A 16,229-nucleotide genomic window follows, 5' to 3' on the forward strand; every position below is an offset into this window, starting at 1 on the left:
ATATGTATATTTACTGCATGATTATGAAACAAAATGTGTGTATGTCAGGGTTCTGGGGGGGGGGGATTTATTGTCGGTTTCTTTTCTCTCATTTGCTTAGTTTACCAAGTGATTTTGCAAGTATACTAATCTGTAAGCTGTTGTTTTTCTTATTGTATGTTATAATAATATCGTTTGCCGGGGGTATCCAGTGAATCTTTACAATTATTGTTTGTGCATTCAGCGTGTGTTCAGCGCTGATGGCTCTTTTCATATCTGTTTTACTCATCTATTTTCGATTTTATCATGATCGCGTGAGATCCTGAAAACAAGACTATTTTTATTTGTTTTTTTTCGATGGACTGCGTAAATCTGTGTTAGTGCGCGCGTTCGTTTTGACAAATTTTCCTGAACATCGTATCGTGCCGAAATGGAGTGAAAAGAAAGAAAAATCGCAATGCAAAATGAACGTTTACGCTTGTGTCGTGTCTTCAATTCATCAACTTTATTACATTTTCATCATAGTCGATATCATAATTCCTTTTTTTTGTGTGTATACACCACGATTCGTGCTTGTAAATTTCTCGTATTCTTTTTATTTATTAAAATCAAATTCATCAACATCGTTAACATGGTTTTTTTCTTTGCCATCGTACGAAGAAAAAAATTATCATAAAAGAAAAGACAAAATATAAATTGTAAATTGAATAATAAAAAAAAATCATTGAAGCTTTAGTAAACGCAGATAATCTCCAGAACAGGGGGGGGCGCGTCTGGGCTCTCCAGGGACAAGGGACCAACTACAGCCCGCACTTACAACTCTCTTACTAATTAACTAACAGGCTAACAATAACAACGAGTCTCAACACTCAAAAAAAGAAATGTTTGTGTAGTTGTGGGTGTATGCGTATGTGCTTGTGTTGTGTTACATGTAATGATGCTTCCCTTACTGTAATTCAGCCTATTATAAACCTTGCTTATTAGTTTCTTGCTCTGTATACGCGCGCATGTGTGTGTGAGTGTGACTGTGTGCTGTGATGTGTTACATGTATCTCTGTCTTGTTTCGCTCTTTTTTTCCTTACGCACTCTTTATAACTCTCGCTCGCTCGCTTGCTATGTTCCTTTTTCTCAGATGCAGGTTACGCTTTGTTTTTGTCTTTTTTTTTGTGTTTCTTATTACTATTATACTTCTTAAACCACGGCCTATTGTGGGTTGTGTACTCAGAGCTCTACGTTTCTTTAAGGGCTAAAAGTCGCTTCGTTACGCAAGCTGCGGAGCGAAACTGATTTTTCTGATTTGTTTTGGCTGGCCAAAGAGAATAATGTTTTGCTTCGGCTGTTGATTTTTTGCAGGATATCTGTTATATATTGATGATCGTTTGAATTATTTTATTGAACGAATGCGTACGGTTTTTGCCGTGATAATGCTTGTTGATCAGATCAGATAGAAAGTATTGTGTGCCCAGTTATAAATTTCACTCCACAGTGTGTATTAAGCGATATAAAAATTTATTGCAATAACTTTTGAATACAAGAACATATTTATAAGATTAAACATTCATCTTAATAGTTAACACTTAAAAAAACGTAAAGCTTGCTGTAGCCACACCGAATTGGAAAATTTGGTCACTTTGAAATTCGCAAATCTCGAAATTTAAAAAATTAACATCCTTGATTATTAGTAAATATATATTATAATTCAACCAAATTTTGATATTCGATGCAACTATCATGGAAAATGGAGTTTGCGTGTCACGTGTTTTCTTTACAATCTGTGATTATTATTATTATTCGATTTGGTGTAGCCTATCATTGTTGTTTTATCTTCTTAAAATCCTGTCTTTACTTCCAATGCTTAACCGAATCTTTACCCTTTTCAATCGTTCCGTTTTCCGTCTCAGTTTATACGTCTTTCAATCTTTCCGCTATTGTTTTCAACGTGGGTGTGCATCGAAATTGCTATTGCGTTTGATTCGAGAAGATACAATTTCCGTTCTGTGTTTTTTCCATATTTTAGATTAACATCTCAAAAAACATTAATCGTGAATAAAAAGATTCATAGAACAAACAAGATTTTTTTCTAAAAAATATTATAAAATATACAAACAACTCGAATGGCAAACCGTTGGGGTTTCATTCGTCACTATTTAATTTTAAAATTTAAAAACTCGATGGCGCACCTTCTCACAAGTCTCTCTCTCTCTCTCTCTCTCGCTCTCTCTCTCTCTCTCTCTCTCTCTCTCTCTCTCTCTCTCTCTCTCTCTCTCTCTTGAAATCGTGGCTTAGCCTTCTCGCGAAACTCTCCCAACAAATCTGCAACTCTTCCGACTCCGTGTATTTTGCTACCGAAAGAAACGCGTCTCAAGAATTTTTTACACAAAAAGAAACAAAATTTAACTTCCGCGTGCAAAAAAAAAACACAAAAAAGATTTTAGTTTTTGAAAGAAAATAAAATTTTGAAGACAAGTTTTCTCGTTAACTTGGGTACTGCATGCCGTTTGTTTCTTTCTCGTGAAGCTTTTATTACTTTTGTCCGTTTAGCAAATGACTTTTTCCTTTTTCGAACGAAAAAAGTTTTACTGTACACAAGTGGGTTTTACGCTCTTTCACTCCCTCTCTCTCTCTCTCTCTTTCTCTCTCTCTCTCTCTCTCTCTCTCTCGCTCGCTTTCTCTCCCTCTCTTTCTCGACCGCACTTCCTTCCCGAAACCGAGCAAAAAAAAAGAACAACCCTTTTCCTAATCCTCATTTTCGGAAAGAACGAACCTCGAGGAGAGGCTCATTGTTTCCCCTAATTGTCACATGCTGTTTTCCATCTGTCTGAGGTTCTCGACTGCACTCCTTGTTCCGTTAGGCGCAATTTTCTTGGAAAAGAGCGCCACTGGAGAAAGGTAGTAGCAGCAAAGAAGACCTGTAGCATATCTCGAACGAACCCCGCGGAGACACCGTTCGCAGAGACGACTAAAACTCGTATATGTCGAGCGTCGTACGCTCGGTCTATCGCTCTCTCACTTTAATCATCGTTATTTCTTATACGTTTTGTTAACTCTCTCACGTCGTTACGATTATAAATCCTCCCGTCGCGCTTACGACTCGTTAGCATTTTTAATTATTTTCTTTAAAACGCACAAAACTCTCTATCGCGTTCGCGCATTTCTCTACTTTATTTTATCGCCTGACCCTTAATAATAATAGTTTCACTGACTGTACAGATTTATAGACCAACAATAGAAGGTCTAAACCGCGCTTGGCGCGCTTTACGCATACGCTATTACACACACGAGCACACTTTGAACAAATGTCGCTCGCTCGTTATTTTTTTTTATTTTACTTCATCGTCTTCTTCGCCTAACGCCTGCTTCGTCATCTTCTTTTATTTTTTTTTCTCTAAACTTTCGAACTTTGAGTTCTTTCTCTTTTGCTCTCAAGAACGTACGACTCGCGCGCCCGGAACGTCGAACCTATCGCAAAACTCGCATTGCCGCGCGGAAAAGGACTTGCGAAGGAAAATTAACGAGGGATGAGCCAAAGCAAGCTCAACTTTGTGCTGAACCAACAGTTACACGTATAATTTAGCTTCAGTATGGCGGCCTAAAAGGGTGTGAGTTGCGCGTATACATAAGATGATAACGAAACGGAAAACTTTTGATCTATTGCGAAATATGAATGAATGAAAAAAAAAATAAGAGAGACCGAATCCGCTCAGCCCCGGAAATTCTCCTTCAGCCCAAAATGTTCGCGAGACCTTTCTCAAAGGTTCAGCGAAAATCTCACTCGCCGTATTTTCCGCGCGTTCCGTACCTGCTTATCTCGCTTCGTAGCAAATTTTCCCGCCTCGCTCTTTCTCTCGTTTTCTCGCTCTCTCGCTCACTCGCTCGCGCTTATACATGGATTACAGCTTATACGTTTACGCTCTTTCACCCGTCTCTCTCCTATACAAGCGCACGCACAAAAAAAATCAAAAGAAGAATCCGCTTCTCTAACTCATATTTTTTTCTCCAATTTTCAATGAATTTTCCGTCAACGCAACACCGAAATAATAATCCTAAAAGCGAAAACTCGCTATGCGACGTTTTCGTTTATTTTAGAGCTTTTTTCACATAATATAATTAAAATTCATGTTGTTCATCCATGTGTTTTATATCTTTTACTTTTTGTTTCTCATCGTCGTATCTTTGTTTTTATTTCGCAAAGCGCGCGCTGTTGTTTCGCCTGCTTTGTTTTTTTTCTCTCGATCAAATCGCGTAAACGTCCCGTTTTCTTCTTTTTCACCCTCGAAAATCGCCGTATAATAAAACATCGCGCAAAGCTCTATCGCTTCTGTTTTCGCTTCATTTTTTTTTTTTTTTTTTTTTTTTTTTTTTTTTTTTTTTTTAATAATCTCTCTATCTTTCGCGTAATAATAAGCTTAGACGCGCGTTTTTCTCGCGTCAAAAAGAAGAAAAGTTTGGGGATCGACCTCGCTCTTTCTATCTATACGTCGTTTCACAATAATATAATCATACGAGCCATCACAATAATATATCCCGAAAAAATGTCAACAGGTCGCATCGAAAATCCCTTCATTAGTATACGGATCTTCGCTTGGCAGTATCATTTTTAAAACGAACGTGACAATGCAGTAGTGGTATACTTAGAATAGTAAATTAGTTAATATATATCATATATTGTAAATATATAATATTAATTAGTACGGGGTGGGTGGGCGGTCACTCCGATCGTAATAATACAGTCCCAGTGGCACATCACTGTACAATTTTCTTTTAAAAAATCACAACAACAGTGGGGCGAAGGTGGTGGCGTCTTACTTTCTCTCTTCCTATACGTTAGCTGTCACTATCTTTTACTCTTTCACACGAATATATGTAACATGGTCACGCGCGCATACCGTGTATACAAAAGGTTGTTGCTGCTGCCAGTTTTCGCAAATTTCACCTCTCTCCTGCGCTCTCTGAACACTTTTTACACAAAAAAATCCATCTCTCGCAGCAGAAAATTTCAATATCAAGTGTGGGTGCCTGGGTGTAGGTGTGTGTGCGTGTTGTCAATCTAAACGTGTTCATTACTCATATATTCAATATATTCAAGTGGTCCGTGTATACGTGTATCTGTGGGTGTATATGATGACAGCTCATTCGCTCCGCTATATTATATAGAATATATACGCAACAGTTTCTCTCCCTAGCTATATATGCGCGCCCTCTATACAAAACAACAACAGCAGCAGCAGCAGCAGTACTAATATAGTATAGTTATAGTAGTAATGTTGTTATAGCGGCACAGAGCGGAGTAGTACTATACGAGTTATAGTGTATATATATATATATCTACACACACACAGCTTGCGGCTCTCTGCACAGATCTCTCGTGTGTGGTAGTAGAAAATGTTCTCAGACTCTCTCACTCTCTCTCATCGGATCATCGTGTAACACGAAAAACACTTCCTCCTTGCCTTTTTGTTTTTTTGTTTAGATCAGATCAGAGAAAAAGCTTGCGCTCGCTTACTCGCTCGTGGTCTTGGTCTTTGCAGGTGCAGCTTGCCGCTGGTCAAGTTAGCTCCAGGACTGATACGAGTCCTGGTACCACTCGTCGTCGGCCTGAGCCGAGTTGTTGCCGCCGCCGGTGTTGGACCGCTCGTTTGCTGAATTGCCGCCTCCCGTATTGTTACCGCCGCCACCGCCGCCGCCGCCTCCTCCTCCGCCACCGTTCACACTCGCCATTGCGTACGCGTTGCCCAATGGTTGCTGGGCGAGGGGCTGGTTCCCCCAGCTGCTCTGGAAGCGACGTTTAGATTCCCCCTGGTTCTGGTGACCCCCGTCAAACTTTCGCTTACCTGCTGCTTGGTTGTGCCGGTGAAACAGAAAAACAGAGGGACAGGGATGGCGAGAGCACGCCGTCAGCTTGCTTGTCTATGCAATTTTTTTTTAATTTTACTTCTACTTTGCTAGGAGAAAGAAGTCTACTGATTGTCGATCAACATTGAAGCTATATGCTTCTTTTTCCAGGCAAATGTTATGGTTATGTTATATTGGTAATATAGGGGAGAAACTATTCAATCTTGTCTCTATTATGAATTCAAAGAAGCGAGCTAAACATCTGATTGAATGGTTTCTCGACGTATAATTAATTATGCAATGAAAACTAGTTTATGTTATATTTTAGTAAAAGTTGCACAATGAAGAAAAATATCCGTTGAAATCGATCGTATTAACTAATCCACAATCCATTAGATTTATTTTACGACGACGATTCTTTCCGATCGATAAGCGTATCGATTTCAAACGATTAATTTCCTCACTCGCTGCAATAGAAGAAAAAACAGATTAGACTAGAAAAGAATCGATGTTAATATATGTTTATTGAAAAATCAATTCTAGGTATAATAAATATGTAACACGTTATTATATAGTACACTTCTTGCTCTCGATTCGCCAGGAGGAATTACACTTTATCGGAGGAACTTTCGAGCGACACCTCGCGTTGATGGATCTTTTTAGCTTTGCCCGTACTCGAAAACCTCGAGAGGCTTAAATTCGCATTTCATTACTCTCCGTCAAACACCTTCGACTGGGTCATCGATCGACCATCAAAACGTATGTATAGTTGCAAAAATCAACGACTCTATATAAAAACTATCGATTGTACATACAGCTTACACATTTTTGCAACTACGAAAGAAAGAAAAACAAAGAAAGTTATTGTCAAGTATATAATAAGGCTTCGACGCGGAACAATAGGTCGGAACAATGAAAAACGCGAAGAAACTATTCGGAAACTTTTCTAACGTCAAGAACAACTTTAACAACGAGCTGCGTGGTGTGGCCGATAGCATAAAACAAGTCGGGGAAAACATAGGGATAAAGGCGAGATGTAATTTCCTTTTCGTCATATCGGACACTTGGTTGGGCGTTCGTTTCTTTAACGCTCTCTTATTCTCTCTTTCTCTCGCTCGTTTTCTCTTCTCACGAGACACACACAGGACATATAGATGTCGTCTGGCATCAGTCGCAGTAATGCATCACAGGCGGAGGAGAGTTTATACTTGGACGAGGATGATAGGGACGAGGAGAAGCTTTTTGCGATGGCAAGAAGCGAGTAAGCCAGTGTGAATCTACGGATCTACGAGAGGAGTGCGACAATTATTAATCGTGTTTTTCAATCTTCGGTATAATATATATATATAGATATGGACAAATTTCACGTCGTCCTCGGCGGCGCGCTTCGCTGACATTTTAGAACGAAGCGCTACACCGGAGACGCTACTGTTATCAAAAAATAATATAATGGGAAGTGACAGGCTAGCACTCAACGTGTACGATATATAAATACGTGTGATTTTATATATATATATATATATATATATATATATATATATATATATATATATATATATATATATATATATATATATATATATATATATATATATATATATATATATATAAAAGGGAGAGAAAAACGATAAAACATTAAAGAAGTATGAGTATAGATAATAGTAATAGACAAAGTATAGAAAAAGAGACGTGTTCGTCCCGTAGATACAGACCATCCTCACCTGGTAAACTTCCCTTGGCGCGGACCACCCCCCCACGAGCGGCTGGCCGTTGGGCCCCACGGGCCCCTGAAGCTGCGGGGTTGCGCCCCCCCCGAACTGGCCCACGTGCTTGGGGGCCACCGACCCGGCCACGTGCCACCGCCGCCGCTCCACGGCCACGTCCAGCCTGGCCAAAACAACGAATAACACACCACAAACGGTTATACAAACCGACTTTTTGCTTTTTTATTGGCTCCTGCCAATTGTTCTTATCAACTTTTATTTTCATTTTTTCTTTCATACGTCACTCGTTTGCTCAAGGTCGCTTTCACTCAACTCATTCGTTCGCTCGATTATAATATAATGTTGTATATATTTATTAAATTTGTATTCTAACAATATACGTATGCTGCTTTTTATCATTTGTTCTCGCGCTTGAGGAAGGACTGGTTGGAAATAAATAATTTTGTTTTCTATGACTAGATCGTAATAATACTTATGAATTCGTTATCGACAGACTTTTATAAAACAAACGCAATTTGCGGAATAAACTGTCTTTATCCAACCAAATTATTTCTCAAGCGCAAAACGACAAACAGACCTCGTGCGTACTTCACGATTACTCGTTCGCTCGTAAACTTTATATGGAAGATAACCAATCGTACGAGCTCTGTTTGCTTTTAAGACTAATAATTTTGAAATATTTCTTTCTTCAAGTTTTTTTATTTATTTAAAAACTACTATTATATCTTAAATTTTCTCTAATTTCGACTATCCTGTATAAATTTATCTTTTTGAAGTATTTAGTAAATTTGTATTTCTTAATCTGCGAGTCCTGATAACATTTAGACCTGTGACTCAAATTTTAGTGAGGGATAATTAATAGGACCGCTCGATCGGCTTGACTTTACAGACTACCATGAAAAACTTTTTTTCACTATTATCATTCAGAAAACAAAAAAAAAGTTTGACACGCTTTCAGTGTAAGATGTTGGTCGTCAAGCCGATCAGGCTTTAATACAAATGAGAATAAGTAGATTATGGAAAAAGTATGAAAAATATGAAGAAATGGTGCGACAGAGAGTACATAGACTCATAGCATATCGTGTCGGATACATTAGCGGGTCAAAGGCACGCACGAGTACGCACGCACTCGTGCGCAGACAGATGAATATTTTTGGCGTATAAGCGAAAAACGGGGACACAAATCGTTTACTCTAAAATAACAACAAAATAAAATAAAATCAAAGCGTCAGCGAAGAAGTCATTTTATAAGCGGCGGCGGCAATCAATCTCTCGACTCGCTACAAGCGGCACAATCGGTGTATAATATATAAGCGGATCTTATGTTTAAACATATGCTGGATAGGGGCGTAAAAAGGCGCAGTTTTCTTTGCAAGCGGCACAAACGTTATTTGCTAGGTTATGATTATTAATTAATGTAAGCGGTATTAGCAGCAGTAGCGATAGAATAGGAGCATTTTTTAAAGCTGTAAACAACAATAGCGTGAACAAAAAAGCGTGTATCAAGCAGCATTTATATGTATATATGTACAGCAGATATTAAGCGCCTAATGTTATATAAAAGCGTTTTAAGCGTATATCCCAAGCTCTTGTTTGTCTTTACTCGAGGAAGGGAACTATTCTATGAATGTAAGCAGTTAGTTGCCTTAGTCGAGCAGACCGTTACAATTATTTATTCATTTCGTTTTCTTTCCTCTATCCAATGAACACTGTCTCACACCTTAGCTCACAAACTCAGCGTGTATACTCAAATATCATAAGCCTGACTCATTAATCCTTATTAAAGGCACTCTTTCAACAAGGTTATATCATTACGTATCAAAATAACACTTTGGTAAGATGGGCTTGACGTGTCAATGAATTCATGGTAATATAATAATATGCATGTCCTGTAAAACGATCTCTCTTTCTCCTGACGACGAACAACTTTTCCTCCTGAAACATCAAATTCCACGAACAAAAATCTGTTCAACATTTGGGTATCATCAAAGAAAATACATACCAACATTTTATCCAATCAAGTATTTTTAATGAGAATGCAAAGAATAAACGATTTTCTGTGAAAATACCCAGCAAAATAAAAATAATAAAAAAAATAAAAGTTAAACTAAAAAATTAATAAAAATACTTCATACGGTGCACCCAAAGAAATGACTGAAAAGGAAAAAGAAAAATCGATGTGAAAGGTATAACAGAAAAGAAATCCAAGAGAAAAAGTTGATCGCTAGTTCTTATTCTATCACACTCGCAAATCCAGCACGCACACTCGGGGGATGCTTGTTTCTCGATGGCACGTGGATACAGAACACTGCGACGAGAGTGTGATCGTTATATCATATCCGAGCCACGAGACGTAGTCTAGAAGAAAATTTCCTGAAAAATAAGAAACTCGGATATCCTCTTGTATGCTCGCTCGTTCGATCTGGATCTCTTTCTGCAAATTGAAGACTGTCGTACCTGTGGATATTGTTAGACTATCTACTACTGTTCTGATGGGAGGGGAAGAAAGTCGAGGGAACGGCGCAGAACGACGAGTGAGAATAACTTCCCTTCTACGGCGAAGAATAAAAACGATGCTGATCGATATCGACTATCTGCACTGTAAAAAATTTTACGAGCCAATCGTGGGCTTGCTCCCGCATGATTTACGCAGTGCAATCTGCAACTTTACTCTCTATGGCCAGAGTTACATAATAGGCATCTCTACAGTGAAGTAGTGATTATACTATAAAAAATGATGTATCTCTGTTTGTTTTTCTCCCTTCGAAAGAGTTAGTTCTCTTTTTTTTCGAGTTTGGACTCTCTTTTTCTCGTTCTCTCCAATGTGCTTTTCCCGACTTCGCATTAATATAGTTGCTGAAAAATTTTGCACCTCTCGCTTGGGTCTACCATGGCTCAGATATGATTTTGATTGAAATTCGTTTATTAAATTTTGACTAGTTAATTTAATCACAAGCAATTTGAGAGTGGCAGTGTGTTCGGGTTATCGGGGGCTTTAGAGTTAGTACGTAAGTAAGAGACATTTCTGTGTTAGTTATTCTGCACCTTCCTTTCCTTCGTTCGTTATTTTGTATTATTAGCATAATTATTTAATATAGTTTAGGAAAAAACATAAGTTATAACTAAATATATTTTTCGAAATAGCCAAACGAAGTTAAGGAATCTATTCACATTAATCTATTATGCTTTCATAAAAAAGTCCTGATTCGAAAAGAGACCACACTCTCGTTCACGTATCACACACTTGTACACATTTTCTGCCATTACTCCTATTATTTTCTTCCTACGAAGTATACACGCTGCATAAAAATACATATTCTTTGAAAATACATACGTTTATGAGTGTGACTCTTGTGTGATTTGTGCAATTGTATCTCGAGATCAGCGCTCAACAATTTTTGTATTCTCTTTCTCACTCTCTCGCTCTTTGCGTGACAAAACTCTTTCTCTACATGCAGTGCGTCGTTTAATTTGATTAAAGTCAAATTTATTTATACAAATACACAAGACCGTGCACTGAAAAAAAATATATTTAAAAGTAATCCACGACTGTAAAATCTTTGTTTATGACACTTACAAAATATAAAATAACAGAACCTTTACTTTTTTCAGTGTGCACAATCTCTCATATGCTGGTTAGAGTGGCTTATTAGTTATTCATAGATTAGAGTTGAGAAAAAATTGCACATCCCTTTGGGGTTAAAAATTGCAATCACCAGCCAAAGAGCACTGGCAGCTAAGCCAACAGCAAGATGACCGATTTTAGACTAGTACAGTATTGCCAAAGTTAATCGCACGCACAGCTTTTTTTGTTATAATAAAATAATATGTTATACACATGGATGTGTGAGATTTTGAAAGAAAAGTGTTATAGTACACAGTAAGAGTGATGCTTGAGAATATGTTAATAATGTATACGCGACAGAAAAAGACAGAAAAAGCCTTTGTACATGTTTGACCGAATTTGTACATGTTTGACAAAAAGAACTTTTGAAAGCTGAGGTTTTTTATACTGCAAGTTCTTTTGTAACTAATAAAACAAGATAAAATACGGAACAGCAGCAAGAGAGTGATTAAGATCATGATGAGGCGTTTTTATAAGAAAAGAAAGAGCAAGAAAGTGTGTTTCGGTGTGTGATGCGGACTAATTGATTTTAAACATTAACGATTAATCGAAAATTAGAGAATTAGAAGTGACGTTTGAGGAAGAGCATAAAGAGTAACAGATACAACATTATTGATGTAAAAAACATGGGATTCCGCGAACACTGTGCCACAATCAAACTACCTATCTCTTAATTAATTAAACATTTAACAACAACGATAAAAAAAGAATACCATAACAATAATAATCATTCTCCAATTTGTTTATAGATTATTATTGTTATAGTTATTGTTATTTTATCATAACAATTTTTAAAATTATCAAAAATAACTAATAAATAAATCAAGTACTAAAAAAAGGACTTTTAAAAACGATTAAAAAATGGCGACCCACCGGTTGAGGCTGCCTGCCTCTCCCTCTGGCAGGTGGCGGAGGCGGCGCGTAATCGAAATAGAAATCTTCGTATCGATAACAGTCATCGTAATATGGTTCACTGTAGCCACCTCGATAATCCCCGTAACCGTAATAGTCGTAATCATAATCTATAAAAACACACATTACAAATAGACCCAAAATTTAGCCACGTCGTATATATGCAATAACAACAACAAAAATGTTTGTACGTGATAAACCGATTGTTGTTAATCATGAAAAAAAAGAAAAATATGTATATATGTACATGTATGTATATAACAAATTTATAGAACATTTTACAAAAATAATTATAAACTAAGTACTTTGCAGTAACATAAAAAAACATGTACAACGTATGATTATAACTATTTACTGCTGCTCAGTCAATGCAATTAAATGCCAGTTTATTACATATAGCTGAGCTACAGTAAGAAATGGCTATTACAATTGTCATATTCCAAATTAAAGACCAAAAAATAAATAAAAACAATTGACATGCCGGAAAAAGATAAAAGTTTAAAATTTTTGTTGTCCATGTATGCTAATAGACTCCTGAGATGAGAAACAAATAATAAACAAAATAATCCACTATTAAGTAGGTAGAAGAAACAAACAAGAGAGAACTCAAAAACGCGTTGCACTATCGATTGGTTGAAATGCATTATATATACAGAAAAATTTTCGATTGGCACTGAACGCATGTCAAAGAAAAGATCAAATTCCATTTCGAAAGAACCCCCTAAAGTGTTTGGAAAGACCCTTTTAAAATTTACCCTACCACCGTCACATTTAAAGACTCCACAAAATGCATTCCAACTTTCGTAATCTCAACGTTTGTAAAAAAAAAATATTCAAATTACGACACTTTTTTATAATATATCGATTCAGGAACTGATAACGAAAGTTGGCATACAAAAAGATTGTATGTACAAGTCAACCAAATACTGAAAATAAAATAAACTGATCTATTTGTACTCGTGACAACAACGCATTCAATATTCTTAACATTTCTCGCGGCTTACCTAATTCCTTGAGAGCTGAAAACAGATTATATCGATTGATGAAACGTTTATACGTTTGTTAAACTAAAATGTAGGTTTCACACGCTCACTTATCAAATTCATACTCTCAAAATAATAATTTAACTGAAATCTAATGACAATAAAATAAACAAAAAATACAAAAAACTTAATTGAACTTATTCCCCAATAAGACACTCATTCAATTCCCATTATCAACGCAAATGAACTAAAATAAATTGACCAAATAACTCAATGATACCAAAACATAAATATACAAAACAAACAATACATGCATGCGTAACTTCTTTAGCAATTGGTAAAAAAAAATAAAGTTTGATTTTGTGATAGGATATATGGTAGGTAGTAAGGTTATAAGTGCGCCTATATTTTTTTGGAATTATTTGAAACAGTAGTTTCAATTTTCTAATTATTACTTTTTTGTTAGTTGAATCATACTTTTACTATTAAGATCAAAGAAATAGTAATGAAACTAATCAGCTTTTGTGTACAGTTTAAAATAGTTCTTATAAGCAATAAGTGAATGAATGTAATGATATGAAATTGGTTATTATTAGCATCATTATATCTCACTACAATCTTACTTAATCATGAGATAATCCGTTTTTATTGTTTATAGTATGATAAAATACTTTTTAACTAGTCAAATTCGTAGGTTGAGAGAGAAATTTAAAAAGATGTGGCATTGGAAATTTTATTGGTAAAACACCTTAGACCATTTTTGCGCTCCAAAAAGTTCATTTTTCATGCGCATAAGCAAAAAGGTATGTAGTGAGATAGTAGGAGATTCCCCAAGCATGCGGGATGTTCAATATTGCATTAATTAAGAAATTTTATCGGAAAGTTGTCATAGAAAATTCACAGTGACATTACTGTCTTCATTGGTTCAAGTCGCATATAATAAATATATGCTTCAATTTATAGGTCCTCTATTATTATCTTTCAATATTGTGTTATATATATATATATATATATATATATATATATATATATATATATATCTGAATTTTGTCTATCCTGGACAATTAACGGTTGTATAGGAATAAATTATAACTTTGTAACAAAAATTGTGATAAAAAATAAATCAACAGTTATGAATAATTAAAAAAAAACTTATCGACTCAAGTTAATAAAAAAAAGAATAATGACTTTCATATAATATAAAATTAACTGATTTGCTCGCAAATAAATAAATCGAATGCTAATTGGGTAAGCTAACTTACCGTAGGTGTCATTCCGCGCTAATGGTCCACGCATACCTGCACCAGTGCCACGAGGGCCCTGTCCAGGTCCACGAACTGGCATTGGGCCTCCCATCATGCCCGGATGCGAAGGTGACCCTCTGCAGATAACAAACACACGTTTAATATATCCATCAAAATAATAATCAAAATCATATATTTGATTTCACTACTTTGAAAATCTAAACCAAGAGTACTATATTTTGTCTAATAGTTCTAGAAAATAAAGGTAATTTCCGTACAAGGCATTGTCGTATCCGCCGCGGCTTTGCATCATCTGTACCATTTGCATCATTCTACGTTCGCGCGCTCGCAGCATTTCCTCCTTCTTTTTCTTGTCCGATGGTGGCTTCGCTAGCGAAACTTCGATGTGGGAACCACCCATTTCCTTGCCGTTTAGTTCTCGCATAGCCTAAGCAGATAAAAAAAGTAATTTAAAAAATGAGTTTACACAAAGAAGAGGGATGTCGATTTTAGTAATGCTATGAAATTATTGTATACCTTAACAGCACATTCCCGTTCTTCAAAATGTATGAAAGCATAATCCTTGATCTTTTTCACCCTCTCAATTTTGCCATATTGTTCGAAGCACTCCTTCAGTTTTTCTTCCGAACAGTCTTGAGTCAAGTTCCTTACATACAGTACTCTTACCTATTTGATGAAAACAAAACGGATTTAGTCGAACAATATTAAACTTGGATTATACAACATCAAAATATATTTTTATATACAAACTCACTTTGGACATAGTCTGTTCATCTGGTTCTTCCTGAGGATCAGCCCAGTCTACGATGATGTCACAACCCCAAACCTTCATGCGTCCAGTTCCGAGTCTTCTCTTAGCCAGCGAAGCTGCCTTGTGAGACTCATACTCCAAAAAGCAGAAACCTCGGTTCTTCTTCTTGTCATCAGGTGAACTGTAGATTATCACCTCGGTCAAGCCAGCTATAGCAAGGAAAATCAAAGATACGTGTAAGGAGACATTTCATTCTAAAGCAATATTGTAACTTAAATTAAAATAAAATTAAAAAACTTCTGAACAAATAAAAAAATTAAAATAAAATTAACGAATGTTAATGGGCTGATAACGAAAAATTTAATTGCGAAACGATATTTAAAATTTTGAAAAAAAAAATGAATTCAAATAATATGCAGATAAATGAAATTCTTGATATGTTTTCAAAAAAACATTGCAGATTCCACGATGAACTGTTGTATCCAATATTAATCTTTAAAAATAAGTAAATACATGAATGAATTAATGAATCAATGAATGAGTGAATGAATGAAGAATGATATGATTTATTTATACTGGTTTTTCTCTCTTTCGCTTTGCATGAGTAAATAAAAAAATATGAGCCTGATCAATGATGAAAATAATAAGTTGTAGTATTGGATGAAAGTAAAAAAAGAGAGAAAAAAATATAATGTAAGTTTAGTGTTCTTTAACATAATTTCTGTCAAATTATTATTTTTCAATTCTCTGGGGTTATATGGTTCAACTCTCCTTCCTCTCAGTTTAAAAGCTCCATTCCGTTGGATAATATATGGTACCTACCACTCGCATTAACAAATGAAAATACTTTATTTTAAAAAGAGAGAAAAACACCAATCGCATTCAATTTCTTCCACCGTTTGAAAACACACAGAAAAAAAATAGAACAAAAATAAGAAAAAAAAAGATAAATAAACCCAAAAGCAGTGTACACACCCAACTAATTGATACAACTAAAAACAGTCCTGACCGCACCCAACGTTCCTCTACGTCTATAATCATTTTAAGTAATATACGTTTACTTAAAGTAGTGAAACACTGAATTTAGCCAAGTGTATATTGCCAATTGGATAGTCCAAAACCTTTTCATAGAGTCATAGATTTTTCTTCGTATAATA

At 35.9% G+C, this 16,229-nt stretch overlaps 1 protein-coding gene across 35 annotated transcripts in view; it reads right to left on the reverse strand.

Moving 5' to 3' along the window:
* Positions 1-4,308: 4,308 nt before the first annotated feature.
* The window catches only part of LOC100118137 (heterogeneous nuclear ribonucleoprotein R), a 48,641-nt gene continuing 36,720 nt past the window's right edge, over positions 4,309-16,229 (reverse strand). For 14 of the 35 annotated variants that reach the window (XM_031927706.2, XM_031927709.2, XM_032598457.1 and 11 more), the window contains exons 6-13: positions 15,076-15,281; positions 14,838-14,987; positions 14,579-14,748; positions 14,319-14,437; positions 13,078-13,092; positions 12,035-12,183; positions 7,525-7,699; positions 4,313-5,814 (exon numbers count right to left, since the gene is read on the reverse strand). In XM_031927706.2, coding sequence (XP_031783566.1) covers positions 5,531-5,814; positions 7,525-7,699; positions 12,035-12,183; positions 13,078-13,092; positions 14,319-14,437; positions 14,579-14,748; positions 14,838-14,987; positions 15,076-15,281 — 1,268 coding nt within the window. In that variant the 3' untranslated portion in view covers positions 4,313-5,530. Of the gene's footprint in view, positions 5,815-6,317; positions 7,098-7,524; positions 7,700-8,215; positions 9,472-12,034; positions 12,184-13,077; positions 13,093-14,318; positions 14,438-14,578; positions 14,749-14,837; positions 14,988-15,075; positions 15,282-16,229 lie in introns of those variants that run through there. The other 21 variants (XM_032598474.1, XM_032598473.1, XM_032598468.1 and 18 more) reach the window with 16 other exon arrangements.

This window comes from Nasonia vitripennis, chromosome 3, assembly GCF_009193385.2.
Source record: "Nasonia vitripennis strain AsymCx chromosome 3, Nvit_psr_1.1, whole genome shotgun sequence".
NCBI lineage: Eukaryota > Metazoa > Arthropoda > Insecta > Hymenoptera > Pteromalidae > Nasonia > Nasonia vitripennis.